The sequence below is a fragment of the Eublepharis macularius genome, chromosome 8 (genome assembly GCF_028583425.1).
Source record: "Eublepharis macularius isolate TG4126 chromosome 8, MPM_Emac_v1.0, whole genome shotgun sequence".
NCBI classification, from domain to species: Eukaryota; Metazoa; Chordata; class Lepidosauria; order Squamata; family Eublepharidae; genus Eublepharis; species Eublepharis macularius.
Genome location: NC_072797.1, coordinates 78,314,713 through 78,330,264, shown reverse-complemented (window position 1 = coordinate 78,330,264; position 15,552 = coordinate 78,314,713). Strand labels below are relative to the sequence as shown.

Genomic DNA, 15,552 nt, shown 5'->3' with positions numbered 1-15,552 from the left:
CAGTCCTCCTCCAGCTATTTCTTAATCTGGAAGGAAAATATCCATCTTTTAAGTCTTTGTTCCTTGTTTCACGTATTTCCTTGATTTTAGCTTTAGTTAAATGTAATAAAGGAATCTGTGTTTTTATTTAAACATAAACTGAATAGGGAAATATGGTTTGTTAATAATTAAAAATGATGTATTAAAGCAATAATTGTTCTCTACCCCTTTGCAATACAAACTGAAGGAGGAGTAAGTGAAAGAAATAAAAAATGTAGAAATAGGGAACCCACAAGCCTCTGCAGGGATGAGAAATCCCATCTTTTCATTACCTCCTTCACTGGGCTGGCCAGCCAGTCACCTGCAATGCTGTTTCCACACTGTGGAGGAGGAAGGTGGTGGCACTGGCTCTCGCTCCCCCTCCCCTGGTTCACCTGCCCATCTGCCTGGCTCATGCACAGGTGGAGGTGGCTCCAGCTCCCCCCTCTTCCCTCTGTGCCTGCCAACCCAACTCAGGTGGCAGCAGCTTATTTCTCCTTTGCCCACTTTCAGTCCACAGGGACTGTTTTTTAGCTGTCTGCGCAAGCAAAAACAACATTCCTCGGGCGGGGGCTCCATTCTGTGGGTTTTCTATCTACATGGGGACCAAGTTCAAAATTTTACATATATAAAATTTTGCAATGGCATCACTTCTTAAAGAATTGGCCCCAAGCAAACATGAAGGTGTTTCCACAGCCAACACATGATGTTTCCACAGCCAACACACTTCTGGAAGTGACGTCATTTACTGCCAGTAGCAAGCCCGCTGCAAGCTTACCCCAGAGATATTTTGTCTCCTGGGCCTGTTCCCTGGGCCTTCTCCCCCCCCCTCCAGCCAGGTGAGTGGTGGTGGGGGGTTGCAGGCTAGGAGTGGGGGCCCCAATGGACTGGCATCCCTCAATATCTGGTAGATAAACATGCGGGAGCCCCAAGGGACTGGCATCACTCGATAGCTGGTTGATAAACCCCAATATACAAAAATCTAGATTTAATTGGATTTTGTCTTGTATGGAAACTGCTTTATAATTTTCTGAAGAGCATTTCAAAGGGTGCTCTCTGTCTGTCTTTTATTAAGGGGATACTGAGCATAGCAGCATATAAATATCTGAAAAACTTAGGTCTCACACCAGTGCCTTTCCATTATAAATGTTTCTAATAAACTCTTTGTCTTTTGTTCACCCTGTGAAATGAATTGTTTATTTACTATGTCATCATAATTTCTCCCCTTTCAACTAGTTGAGCAGTCTTTGGGAGATGTGCTTAGATAAAAACAAAGTCCAAAGTCCACTGAGATATAATGCGTCCCTGCTAACAAGGCTAACTTTTCAAATCTGTGTAAAACAAAATGTTTGAGACAAAATATTGAAACTAATTGCAGTGTAGCTAAGGAGCTCTGTATAGTGGTGCAGGGAGGCTCAACCAAGATTCATTTCATGTGGAGGAGCAGACAAACAAGCCCTTTTCAAGGATGTAGGGTGATGTTGCACAGGCTCTACACATGTAAAATTATCCACATGGAGATCCAGCTTGGGTGATCTTCCCCTTCATGAAGAAAAAATACTATGAGAGAGTTAGGGTTGCCAGCCCTTTGGCTACAACTCTTGCAATATTTTGGAAGCAGAGCTGCGGGAAAGGGGAGAGTTGAAAACACTGTGATGTCACTTCTGATTTATTAGCTGTAAGTGATACGGTAGCAGACACAAAGGATCTCTTCTGTGGAAGATTTCTTTGATATGCTTAAAATCAGCTCAAATCGGGAGAGTTCTCCACCCAAGCAGCTAACCACAAGAAGCTGAGCTCATGTGGTTCTGATTCTATCATCAAGCATGCTGCTTAAGTAATGTGAAAAACAGGCCTCTTTCTGCACTCTGGGGCAGAAGCTGTGGCACACTGCAAAAGTGCAGATCCTGGTTTCTCCAATTAAATTGTACCAAATAAGCCTGAGGCTCTGCGGAGCTTGTGTCAAATCCTATTTTGCAGTTCAGGGCTGGATTTTCTTTATCCTGATGCAGTATAGATCCACTTTCATATCCATGAAAAGAAGTCCTTTGTTCACAGATCCACTAGGTATACAGATATTTATTCAGACAACTATATTTGCAGTTTGTAACCTTACCTGGGTTTTATTAGCTGCTTAAAAAGAAGCATCATGAAATAGCCACAAGAGATTTCAATAATTCACTGTTGCAAGGTTTCATTTTCCCTTGGTCACTAGTTGCTACCTGAATAGCCAATGACTAATTCTTTTTCTCTGTGCCACTCTCTAGGTCTTCCAGACCATTTTTTTTCCTGCCCAGATTACATTTAAATGCTATTATGACAGGTTGACTATAAACGCAATGCAAGTTAGAAGACAGTAACCTTTCATCACATTCTCAAGCCTGGTTAGAGCAAATGGTTTGATTACAGAGACCGGAAGCATTAGGCAAGCCTCTCACGCTGCTGGGATTATTTCTGGCTTGCTCTGTTCCCTTGCCCTGTCCTCTGCTCCTTTCACAGGCTTTGGTGTTGTATCACTGTTTTCCTTTGAAGTTTGCTTTTTGTGGCCAGTGCTGCAGTGTTCAGCCCAGCCAATCAGATAGCAGCATTCCCAGCAGGCATTGGCCAATCCAGAGCTTGTGTTTGCTGGAAATATGAAGCCCTTAGGGGAAGGCAATAACAAAAGCCTTTCACTGCAGACAAATGTTAAGTGTCTATGCAGACTTTTCCTGTTTTTAATTTTATTACTCCAAGAATGGAGGGTTTGTTGTTTCTTTCATGTTTCCCTTTCAAGCAGTTTTAATTATACATTTGTGCTACATCAGAGACTCTGGAACAAAGTAATTCAGCCTATTGCGTCTCAGGCTAAAAATGCAGTAACCTTCTGGCAATACAAATATATTCCAGTGCTGTAAATATAGCTGACATGCTGAAGAATTTTAAGCAGTTGGAAAGGTCTCTGACACCACACACGGTGCCCTAGAGAGCAAATGATGAGAAAAACAGGCCACTTTTTTATAGTTTATCTGGTGCTTTTTTAAAAAAGGGAGGGAGGGAGGGAGAGGTGAGAATAAAGTGTGTTTTCTCAGCTGTTACAATTCCCTAAAAGCAAAGTGTAACACATTTAAATGTTAATTGATCTGAGTAAGAATTTTATCTTGTTTAAAATCTGAGGCTTATTAAAAGAGAAGACTGATATTTACCCTTTGAATGGGAGCCTACTGTCATTATACAATAAAAAGCTGAAATCATGCAGGGAACCATTTCTTTTTCCAATATGCTGTTGAAAACGCTTAAAGGAAATCCCTTCTTCCCTAGTACTTCAGCTAATAGCATTTCAACATACTTCCCTGCTGTTAAAAGGACCCTGAGGAAATAAGTTGCAGGTTACATGTTTTCTTTACATTGGAGCAGCAGTCTAGGGAAAGGTTTAATGCAAAATTAGAAATCACACTGGTGACGTAAAGCAAACCGACAAGCTGGAAACAAGAAGCACAATGTCATTATTTATTTATTTATGTGTTATTTCACTTGTTTAAAAAGCCAGAATTGGAACTAGAAGATGCAAAGATGTAGTGTGACTCATTCAGACCTTGCCATTTGTATTAAATATTTGGAAAGAACTTGTTTGCTTCTAAGCAGCATTATTGCTTTACCCTTTTTGGTTGCCTGTTTTACCATCCTGAAGGAAGACATGACAATTATGCATACAGACCGTATCTGTTAAATTAAAATTTTTCTCTCAAGTCCACAAGCCTAATTGTTATAAATTGTCGTTATACATGAGCTTTCTTGAAGAAAAAAATAGACAGGTCTTTGTTTAAGAAAGGACTTTGAAAGAATATTGATTGGCAGACTGATTTTCAGGATGAACAAAGCCCAGGATTTTCGGGGTGTAAAATAAACAGACCAAGCTTTAGAATGGCCCGATATTTTTAAAGAATACAGTGCATCATCTTTTCCAAATGCTTATTGCTTATTGTTCAGTTGTGAAGAATTTCAATATCAGCATGGAAATAACATGTAAAATTCATCTGTATTTAATGGTATGTTATGGTGCAATTTGAAATAAATGAAATCACTATTATCACTATTATAGTATTATTGAAGACAAAGCAGATTCTTCATAAATCGCCTACTGCTTTAAGCACTGTTTACTGGTGCTCCATATATGCCAGCTGACTGCCAAATGAAAGCAATTATGCACAATAATAGCAAAATTAAGAGGTAAATGTTGTCTTTTTACAGCAGGACAGAGCAAAAACCATTTTCTTCTCCCAGCTGTATCTTGATTACTCTGTCTCTCTCTTTGTGCACATGCATGCACTCTCACACAAACATACTTTCCTGTGGCTTTTAATTGGAGGTCACTGAAACCAAAAAAGAGGAAGTTTGTAAACCACAGCCTTTGAAAGCAAATGGGGCTTTGTTTTGTTGTTTTTAAACAAAGTTAAAAGAAGTTGTTTTAACTGTGATTATTTTTTGTTTCTTCTCACCTGCAGGTGTTCTAGTTGTAAATGTTACCTGGCGGAATAAAACCTACGTTGGAACGTTGCTTGATTGTACAAAGCACGATTGGGCTCCTCCCAGGTAAACATTCCAGTTCAGTCCGGATTTCCTTGTTTCTGCTTCAAATTCTGGCATGAAACTGGACAGAAGCTAATAAAAAAAATCCATGTAACTGAAAACCATACACAAGGTTACTAAATTCTCTGTTAGACTGAGGGGTACTCTTTCTCAGTGTTAAAATAAATTCAGTATTGACATGCTCCCTGTCATGCATTGACAGGCCTGTTATGTGCGCCTCAATTTCAGAGGTGTAAAAGCTGGTGGCCAGCCAGCCAGTGCTCTGTTTAAGTACCATTTCTTTGGATTGCCTTACTGAGAGAGATTCTACTGGTTGTCCTCTTACTTGTATTTAGGAAGTTGATCAAGACCTTTCTCTTAAAGAAGAATTGTGTGACCTGCTTTATGGAACTTGCTTTATGCTTTGAGTTGTTTTTTTTTATCCTGTTATTTCTTTCTGGTTTTATTATTCTGAGTATTTTAATTACTTTATTATAATCAGCTGTGGGCCATTTTTTTTACCAGGAAGCATGGTATAAAATGAAAGTAAGAATTTTTTTTATATTATATAATATGCCTTTCATCTTCTTTATAAGGCGATGGTAGAAACTTTTCTCTTCCTTTAAGGTTTTTTGAGACCAGAGATGTTTCTTATGCTCTGCATGTTTTAATGTGTATTTAGATTGTGGTTTATTATTTCATGATAAATCAGCATGGTGTAATGGCTAGAAAGTTGAACTAGTATCTAGGAGACCTAGGTTCAAATACCAGCTCTGCCATGGAAGAGTGTTGGGTGACCTTGGACCACTCACACACTTTTAGCCTAACCTGCCTCACAGGGTTGGTGTAAGGATAGAATGAAAGAGAGGAGAACCATGTAAGAAGTTTTGGGTTCCCACTGGGGATGACAGTAGGGTATAAATGAAGTAAAAAAAAAATTAAATTCCCCGCACTATATAATTCTGACATCTGGTTTTATTTCAACAGGTTTTGTGAATCACCAACAAGTGACCTGGAGATGCGAGGGGGTCGGGGCAGAGGAAAACGAGCAAGGTCTGCGGCGGCTGCAGCAGCACCTGGGAATGATGTTAGCTTTACAGAATCCAGGGGACTTCAGAACAAGAACCGAGGTGGTGCCAATGGAAAGGGGAGACGGGGAAGCCTTAATTCTAGTGGCCGCAGAACCCCCCCAAATTGTGCCCTGGAAGATGTCAAAATCAGCCCTTTGTCCACCAATAAGAGGAAAAACAAGCCACCAATTGATTTAGACTTGAACTCCAGTTCAGAAGACAATAAATCTGGAAAGCGTGTTCGAACCAATTCTAGAAGCACTCCAACCACCCCTCAGGGGAAGCCAGAGACTATTTTTTTGGACCAAGGTTGTTCTTCTCCTGTTTTGATTGATTGCCCCCATCCTAATTGCAACAAAAAGTACAAGCACATTAATGGGTTGAGGTATCACCAGGCCCATGCACATTTAGACCCGGAAAATAAGCTAGAATTTGAACCTGACAGTGAAGACAAAATTTCAGATTGTGAGGAAGCATTAAGCAACGTGGCACTTGAATGCAGTGAGCCAAGCACAGGCTTATCTCATTTTGATCAGCTGAAGTCCCCTACATCTCCTTGCCCTCTTAATACCCCGGGAACACCCAAGGGGAGAAGGGAACAGACTAACCACGGCAAGAATTCTGGCAAAAAGAGGGGCTTGAACAGTGAATTGAACAGCTTACCAGTAATTTCTAATATGACAGTGACTTTGGAGAACTGCTCAGTGGCAGATGGTAGTTTAGCTGCTGAAATGCCCAAATTAGAGGCTGAAGGACTGATAGACAAGAAAAATCTGGTCGAAAAAGACAAAGGCAAAAAAGCCAACAATTGCAAAGTGGATAAAAACCTTTCAAAGCTTAAAACTGCCAGGCCCATTGCTCCAGCTCCAGCTCCAACACCGCCTCAATTAATAGCTATACCCACAGCAGCCTTTACAACCACCACTGCCGGAACAATACCAGGATTGCCCTCACTAACGACGACTGTTGTGCAGGCTACACCAAAGAGTCCTCCACTAAAACCTATTCAACCAAAGCCCACAATTATGGGAGAGCCAAGCACTGTAAACCCAGCTCTCACATTACTCAAAGATAAAAAGAAAAAGGAGAAGAGAAAGCTGAAGGACAAAGAAAGCAAAGAGAGTGGAAGTCCTAAAATAGATTTGAAGCTGGGAAAGTTAGAGGACACAAAGGGGTCTGGAAAGGAGATGGCTGGACATTTTTTAAAGGAACACCTCAGCAAGAATGAAGTGCTAGCTAATGGACTGTCAGAGTCTCAAGAGAGCAGAATGGCAAGCATTAAAGCTGAAGCTGATAAGGTTTACACTTTCACAGACAATGCACCCAGCCCTTCAATAGGGAGTGCCTCCCGAATGGAATGCAGCACTTTGGTGAATGGACAGTCTTCTATGGCGCCACTGCATGTGTTGACACAGAATGGGGCAGAGGGTGCAGCTGCTAAAACAAATAGCCCCGCTTACTCTGATATCTCTGATGCTGCAGACGATGGTGGTTCTGACAGCAGGTCAGAGGGCATGAGGTCAAAGGCCAGCTCTCCTTCAGATATTATTTCTAATAAGGACAGTGTTGTTAAAGGACATTCCTCAACCCCAGTACAACCACCCCAAGTAAAAGAGTCTCATTCACCCTATTACCATGGCTACGATCCTTATTATTCTCCAAGTTACATGCACTCTGGACAGGTCAGCACCCCTGCGGCTGGGAACAGCAATAATACGCAGGGGATGAAGATCAAAAAGGAGTCAGAGGAAGAGGCTGAAAAGAAAGACAAGGCAGAGTTCACAGAGTCCAAGAAAAGTGAAGCCAATTCCACTAATTTACAGCCCCACCACCAGTCAGTAATAACCCAACGGCATCCTGCACTTGCACAGTCACTTTACTATGGACAGTATGCTTATGGACTTTACATGGACCAGAAGTCCTTAATGGCCTCGAACCCTGCTTATAGGCAGCAGTATGAAAAATATTATGAGGACCAGAGATTGGCTGAACAGAAAATGGCACAAACTGGAAGAGACTGTGAAAGGAAAAGTGAACTCCCCCTGAAGGACTTAGGAAAAGATGACAAGCTGAAAAATATCCCATCTGCTACTATCTCAAAAGCTCCTTCTACTCCAGAGGCCAATAAAAACAACCCTAAAATGGGGTCATCGGTCCCTAATAAAACTGAGGATACAAGCAAATCACAGATTCTTTCCAATCATCAGCAACATCTTCAGTCTGATAGCTTCAAAGCAAAACAAATGGAAAACCATCAGCTTATAAAGGAGGCTGTGGAAATGAAATCTGTTATGGATTCTATGAAACAGACCGGAGTAGATCCTACTACAAGGTTTAAACAGGTGAGACTCGAATGGCTTCAAACTTTCATAGGTTATAAATAGTAAATAGGTAGTAAAATAACAGCTAGTAAATGGATAGTGATATAAGTTTAGTGTATATTTCTCACTTTCTCAAAGCCAGAATTTTGTCATCTTGTCCTTGTACAGTTACAAGTTATGTAAACTTGCTGATTTCAGGATTACTCCTAAAGTTATAAGAGAATAGATTAGATGGTTTTAACTACCCAGCCTTTTTTTTTTAGACTTACGTGTGTGACTATTCATTCGTGTTTGTGTCATTGCACGTACAATAGAGATGGCATAAGTTAAATAGGGTTTTGAGCCAACGTTTTATAGACCTTAATCTGTGCAAGCACCTGTTAGGTAGGACTTAAGGACTGTTCTTAGCATAACCTTTTACAGACATACAACCTTAGATCTATGCTTTCCAATGTCAAATGAAAGAAACTGATAAATATGTGAGAACTCACACACATAATTAAGGACTAAACTAAGGTGAAAGATCTGAGAAGATTGTTTACGTTCATGCAAACCTTCAATTTTTCTGAAGTCTGCAGCTCAAAGTTCAGAACAATAAGTTGTGAATAACTAAGATACTGATTCTGATTAAATAAAATTGATTTATGCTAGTACCTTCAAGGATATATTGTTTACTGGGATGGAAGTCAAGGTAACTGCTTTTGTCTTAAGTTACTATGAGATTAGCGGATTGATCCTGTGTTTGGTTTAATCAGAAGCAAGACCCACTGAATGCAGTGGGGCTTACCCTAAGATAAGTATGCATAAGATTGCAGCTTTACATTTTGTTATACACTGAAGAAGATCAATGCTATTTATAGCGCATAACTGAATATCCAAATTTATTTCTATTCCTTTATTACATTGTAAGATTATTTTATGAGCTTTTTTTTCTTTTTTGCTGTTAGTGCATATGTTTCAATTTCTGCCCAAATTTTCAGTTTTCCCATAGGTCACGGGAAGGGAGAAAAAATCACTCCTTCCATCTCTTTTCAGCAACAAAATTTGTGAAAATTATATATCTGTACTAGGGGTATGCAATTTCGGATTCGGGTAAAGTACCCAAATCAGACCCAATTCACAATGATTCAGGATTTCGGAATTGGGCCCAGCATGCTTGCCGCTTCGGGATTCTGGTAATTCCGGATTTTTTTCCTGCTTCAGGGAAACCCGAAGCAGGAAACCTGAATTTTTGGAGGGTGCACACCCCTAATCTGTACCACACCCAAGACCCTTATTTCTTAGTGCCTTTTTATACTGCTTAGAAAACTGCTTTTGCAACTCAGAGAAGTGTCAAAAGCTAAGTGTGACATAGCATGAGGTCCGCTGTTTCAGTGAAATAAAGTAGCTCTTCAAACAGCCACAGGATCACTGTCTGTGTTTAATCCCCCCCCCTCCAATGGATCAATGTGTCTATAGAGCATCTGGAATGTAAATTTGAAGTGAATCGAGTGTTTGTTTCTTTTTTTCCTCCCTCACATATCAGGACCCAGATACAAGAACATGGCACCATTATGTGTATCAGCCAAAATACCTTGATCAGCAGAAAACAGAGGAACTGGATCGTGAAAAGAAGTTAAAAGAAGAGAGCCCCAGAAAAACACCTAATAAGGAAGCCTCCTTCTCCAATCTTCCTGTCTCATTAAACAGCATTAAAGAGGAGCCGAAGGAGGTCAAGCGTTCTGATTCCCAGTCACTGGAGGAGAACAAGCTAAAAAATGATGATCGAAAGACTCCTGTAAATTGGAAGGAGTCACGGGGTGCTAGAGTGGCTGTCTCCTCTCCAATGACTCAGCATCAGTCATATATACAGTACTTGCATGCTTATCCTTACCCACAGATGTATGATCCCAATCATCCTGCATACCGTGCTGTGTCTCCTGTCCTCATGCACAGCTATCCAGGTGGGTACTGAGTACAACTAGACATATGCAAATAGTGCAGTGGCCCATATATTTTGTCACGTGTTAGCTGCATGTTAGCATCAAAGGAAAATTAGAAGTTCATATTGGCATTTGTTTTGCCGAGTTCTAAGGATGAAGTAGATTTAACACAAACTGTTTCTTTTTATGAACTGTCAGCATTCCCAGATATAGTTTCCACAACCGGTGACATTCTGCTATGGCCATTATACTGACAAATAGTTTATAGCCTATAAAAATATTCTAAGCACTTACTGTCAGAATCATTATAGTTACTATTCCTTTCACTTAAGAGGACCTATAAAATGTTCGAAATGGCTATACGCTTAACCTACTTTAGAACCACATTCATTAGACTGAATTATCATGGGGAAAATCACATGTAAAAAACTTTTGTAATCACATGACTTAAATTTGATGTGTTTTGGACCATCCTCCCACCCATGTAAACTTGATATGGTATTTATTGTACATCTGCAGGGGCCTACCTCTCACCAGGATTTCATTATCCTGTTTATGGGAAGATGTCCGGGAGAGAAGAGGTAGAGAAAGTCAACACCAGCCCCAGCATCAATGTAAAATCAACCACTGAATCAAAAGCACTGGATTTGTTGCAGCAACATGCCAACCAGTACCGCAGCAAGTCTCCTGCTGTAAGACTTCTTCTCTTATTGTTGCAGAATTGCATATTTTCAGAAAAATAAGTACTGGGGACAGGAAGACTAGGCAAGCCTCAGGAAATGACCTGGAATTTCAGTGTGTTCCCTATATGTAATGGAAAAGGTCCTGTTTCTTCTCAGGTCTGCCAAGTATTAAATAACGTGGCATATAAATTAAACTAGTACACACATACATATTTTTAGCAGAAAGAGAAGGGGGTAACACCTGCAAAGTATTTTGCAGTTTCCATGGCAGAATATATGATAGCTTACATGTTTTTTAAAAAGTTAAACACGTTACTTGCTGAGACAAAAGCTGCTTACCCATATCTTTTATTAAAATAGGTTTTCTGCTTCTTAGGCCAATTCAGTGCTGATTTTGTTTCCAGCATAAATTAGAGTAGCATTGAAAGCAAGTTGACTCATGCTGCTAAAGATTTGACTTGGAGTTGCCAAGTGGCATGTAAAGTAGCTGAGGGCCGCAGAGTTGATGGGGAAGCAAAAGGTATAAACCAGTTATGTCGCACTGAGGAATCCTCTGATGTCAGCACCATATTTAGTGAGAAAAGGTATTTTTTCAAGATAAAACCTGAGTGATGACCTTAAAAAAAAGGTCTAATGTGATTTTGATTGTGATCACCTGCATCCTGAAGCTGTGTTGACTATTTTAATACTACTTGATTGCTAGCCTGTGGAAAAATCTACAGCTGAGCGTGAGAGGGAAGCAGAAAGGGAACGTGATCGTCATTCCCCTTTTAGCCAGCGGCATCTTCATACACACCACCACACCCATGTTGGAATGGGCTACCCTCTAATTCCAGGCCAATATGACCCATTTCAAGGTGAGTCAGCTAGAGAACCATTGAAATAGTTGAACTCATTTTATGAACGTGATATCAAGAATAATTCACATCCAGGTACAAGAATAGAACGTTCTTGCCAATTATTTTATCTAATGCTTGCAGAGAACTATTTTTAAAAACAATATGTTATTGTCAGTTTCACTTGGTGTATTAGATTATCATTCATGTTCACTTTATAATACATGTGGGAATGATATATGATATGAATTTATAGTAAATTGGTGAGACAACTAAAGTGATTTTTTTTTAAAGGAAAGTACTTTGCATGACTTACTTTGTTCAAACAGTGCTAACAGCATGGTATGAAGTAAAAGATTTTTTTACTAGGAACAAATACATTTATAAAAGAAAACTATCTTACTTTCAGACCTAAAATTCTGACAGCTATAGAATACGGCCTATATTTATTTATATAAATACCACATATTATTGGAGGTGCTAATGGCTACTCAATAAAATGCAGTAAAGCCTTTTTCTCTGAACTTGTACTCTAGCAATCTGAAAAACAGATTTTTCTTACCTATAGCAGAGAAGCTGAACGGTTTGGCTTAAATTGCATTAATTCATTATGTTCATTCAGAGCCTTAACAGTCTCTTTCTTGTGTAGAAATCTTGACTGTTTCAAATGCAATTCAGTGGCTCCATATGCCTTATGGGATACATTATGTGCATTCAAAAGGAAAAACGTTAAAATGATAGCTATTATGAAAGTATTATGTTCCGAGTAGCTACCACGTCGTTGCTGTAACTCACTGTGACTTTTGATTCTTGTTGTTTCCTGGTGCCTATTATTTCTATCGAGCTTCCTATTCAAGAATTCATACAAGCCATTTAGCACCATGCAGTGCAGTACTTGGAAAAGAATACAATAAGGCGGAATGCCTTCTTCCCATATAAAATGCCTATTAGGGGAAATCTTAAGAAGGCATGCTGGTTAGAGCAGACAGGCCAGTTTTTCCTTCTGCTTGCCTGCAATAATTATGTATGCCTTACGCACAAAGTGCAGCGGTGCTGTTGTGATTCATGACTTGTTAAAACTTAGGGCCACAGCTATTGTCAACTTTCCGGAGTGCTAGCAAACTGAGAAAATGCATCCATTGAGATACACTGTTTCACCTTTCCTCCAGGGTTGACCTCTGCTGCCCTTGTTGCCACTCAGCAGGTGGCTGCTCAGGCATCTGCATCTGGTATGTTTCCTGCACAAAGAAGGTAAATATCCTGTAAACCTTGAATTATACTCATGCAGACATCTTAATAGGAAGGAGAAGAAGCAAATTGCAGGTTTCGAGAGTACAGGGCTGCATAGACTTCAGTATTTTATAGGGCAGCTGCTTTGTTCAGTTAATAGCAACATTATTCTCTCCTGGATAAACTGTGCTCTTTTTTTCCTGTGAAGCTGTTACCATAGCACAGATAATTAATCACTGAAGCAGACTATTGTCTCCTGAAATATTTGTACATATCTTACCCATCATGTCAAAGCAAGTCATTTAGAATTCCATAGATTAGGAGTTTGGGCGGGGGGGGGGTGTCCTGCTGTTTTTGAGGTCAGTTTATTTTGGTTTATAGGTACGTATATGCCTTGCTATAAGCCGGATGTGCATCTCTTTCTGATATCTTGATACACTTGTAAGAAACAAAATATAAGTCAAAACTAGGGGAGAGCGAATTCACATACTCATTTCTTTGTAAATTATTTATCTGCCTCTAAATAGGATTTCCTTTCAAAGGAAATGGAAACCTTACATATAATTAAATGCAAACTAGCTCATTGCAGTTTATAATAATTAAGTCCTTCTGATGTTGCTGCAGCATGATTATTTTTTCACTGATTAAGATTGCTGATTTAAATGATTGAAAAGGACATTGTTCTAAAATCTGATTTTTCCCCCTTTTATTTTTCAGAGAATAATGCATTTGGAAATGTACATTGTCATGTGACCGGATCACATGAAAAAAGCGTTTTATTACAGACATCAGTTCCATGGTGTTAATTTGAAATGCCTTAATGGCAGGCAAAAACCAGTCATTTCATTTTTGTAAATTGCAGATTTTTATCACAGAGTAACAAATGTTGCTGTATTTAGACTTCTGTTTTATATATATATATATATATATATATGCTTATATATATATAAATATAAATATAAATATATATATATTCTTTACTTTTTTGTATCAGTAATCAGGCTCGCACACAGGGTCTGCTGCTAAGTTGTAAATCACAAAGTAAATGAAAAAAGTGTACTTGTCTTGTTTAGAAAGTGTTAACCACAAAAGGTCATTTCTCTTCACTCTGCTTTTTTAAAATGTAAATAACTAATGTTATGTATCTGTGTGCCTGAACCTTGTATACCCTAATATTGCCCACAATCCTCAATAGAGGCTAACTGTGATGACGACGATGACACTTTGGTACAATTTAGATGTCTATTTGGTGGCTCTTATTAAGATGCATCAGTGTAAAATGTTACTGTATTAACTGTTTCATTGTAATTGTGTATTGTGAAGAATATACATTTGGAAGGCATGGGGTTGCCAGTACCACAAAAACTGTGTTGTACATAATGTATAGATTTTAAATGGGGAAATAATGAGCATCTGTGAATAATGAAATGTCCTTTTTATAATCTTGAATGGCAAATAACCCAATAGCCTGCATACCAGAAGACGTCTGTGATTGTTCTATTACTTGAATAGTCCTGCAGTCTTTTTTTTAATGTTTACAATTATCCCGTTTTAGAAGAGAGACTTTAATGCCATTGCCTGGTTACTTGTTTTATGCTGTAATCTAGTTTATTTTATGTAAAATGTATATTGAATGCTTTCATTTTTATACCTGCCTTAAATAATTTGGCAATCAGAATTAAAAAAATGCTGTTTTTGTAATTTTTGGTGTCACATGCCTGATTTAGAAATCACTAAGTACTAAGCTTGTTCTAGTGAACACATGACATCCATTTGAAAAGGGGCTCGGCTTCCTTGAAGGACAATTTGCTACACAATTAAAGAAAAGTATGAGCCCTGCTATCCACTTTCCCACCTATCACACAGTATTAAACTGACAATTGAAAGTATCACCCATCATTCCCAAAACCCCTGAAAGCTGTCGTTCTGTGAAACAACCACAAGAAATGAGTCAACTTTTCAGAAAGCTGCCATATTTGTAGTTCCAGAGTTCCTTGAGGGAAGTATCATAATTAGTTTTAAAACATCTTGATATTGTGATGTCAGTAGGACCTTGGATCTGACCCAGAAATTCCCTAAAAATGTTCCACGGTCTATCAGTATTTGGGGGGAGACAATACACTCCTGAGATTAATTAATAGTTATGGTACAAGTCAGTTGAGTTGTAAAAATATGTCAAATAAGGAGAGATGGTAACACTACTAATGCTTTTTATTTATTATATTTATCCTCCCTTTCTGTTTCAACAGAAACATTCAAGGTAGCTAACAAAATAAATATTAAATACAAATGGGTCAAAACACTACATTCTCCCAGTCTTGCAGTATGACTGCCTACATACTGACTGTGAAGTAAGAGCCAGTCAGTTTCATTGTACTGTTTTCACTCTCTCTCTGGTTGAGTGCCTGGGCACAGATAGAATATATTGAAAGAGGAAATGAGTGATACTTGGGTCTGCCAGGCCAGTAGAATGGAGATCACTTTTACCTCTTCTGCAAGAAAATGGAGCCCAAGATAGAAAGTGTCAGTCACATATGCAGGTATCATTCTATCTTGGTCTGCAGCAATGTGCCCAGTCACTGTGAGGAAAGGAGCTGGGTGGCCAATGGCTCTTTTTCTTTCTTGCAGAGTGGTTGGTTGTCTTCTGCTAGATCCAAGATTGAGACAGAAGGTCTGAGAGAAAAAGAGCCTTTTATCTCTAGTAGGACTTAATCTACCATATGCATAGTTTTAAAAGCAAGTCTACAGTGTGATACAGTGATAAGAATAGTAAATCAAAAATTCTGTAAATTTTAAAAGGGAAAATACTAATGCATAACATGCATGTGATACAGGTGCTACTTCTTTATTTAGTTTAATATGACAAACTGGTACTCATATACACAAACCTGAAGACTTTCAGCTACAAAGTAGTTGTTTCTTCCAAT

At 39.0% G+C, this 15,552-nt stretch overlaps 1 protein-coding gene across 3 annotated transcripts in view; it reads left to right on the top strand.

Annotated features, from left to right (window-relative positions):
• Window positions 1-14,309, top strand: part of ZNF608 (zinc finger protein 608) — a 190,280-nt gene extending 175,971 nt beyond the window's left edge. For 2 of the 3 annotated variants that reach the window (XM_054987649.1, XM_054987650.1), the window contains exons 4-10: window positions 4,500-4,587; window positions 5,551-7,975; window positions 9,480-9,897; window positions 10,396-10,568; window positions 11,263-11,416; window positions 12,565-12,646; window positions 13,343-14,309. In XM_054987649.1, coding sequence (XP_054843624.1) covers window positions 4,500-4,587; window positions 5,551-7,975; window positions 9,480-9,897; window positions 10,396-10,568; window positions 11,263-11,416; window positions 12,565-12,646; window positions 13,343-13,349 — 3,347 coding nt within the window. In that variant the 3' untranslated portion in view covers window positions 13,350-14,309. Of the gene's footprint in view, window positions 1-4,499; window positions 4,588-5,550; window positions 7,976-9,479; window positions 9,898-10,395; window positions 10,569-11,262; window positions 11,417-12,564; window positions 12,651-13,342 lie in introns of those variants that run through there. The other variant, XM_054987651.1, reaches the window with a different exon arrangement.
• Window positions 14,310-15,552: the final 1,243 nt, after the last annotated feature.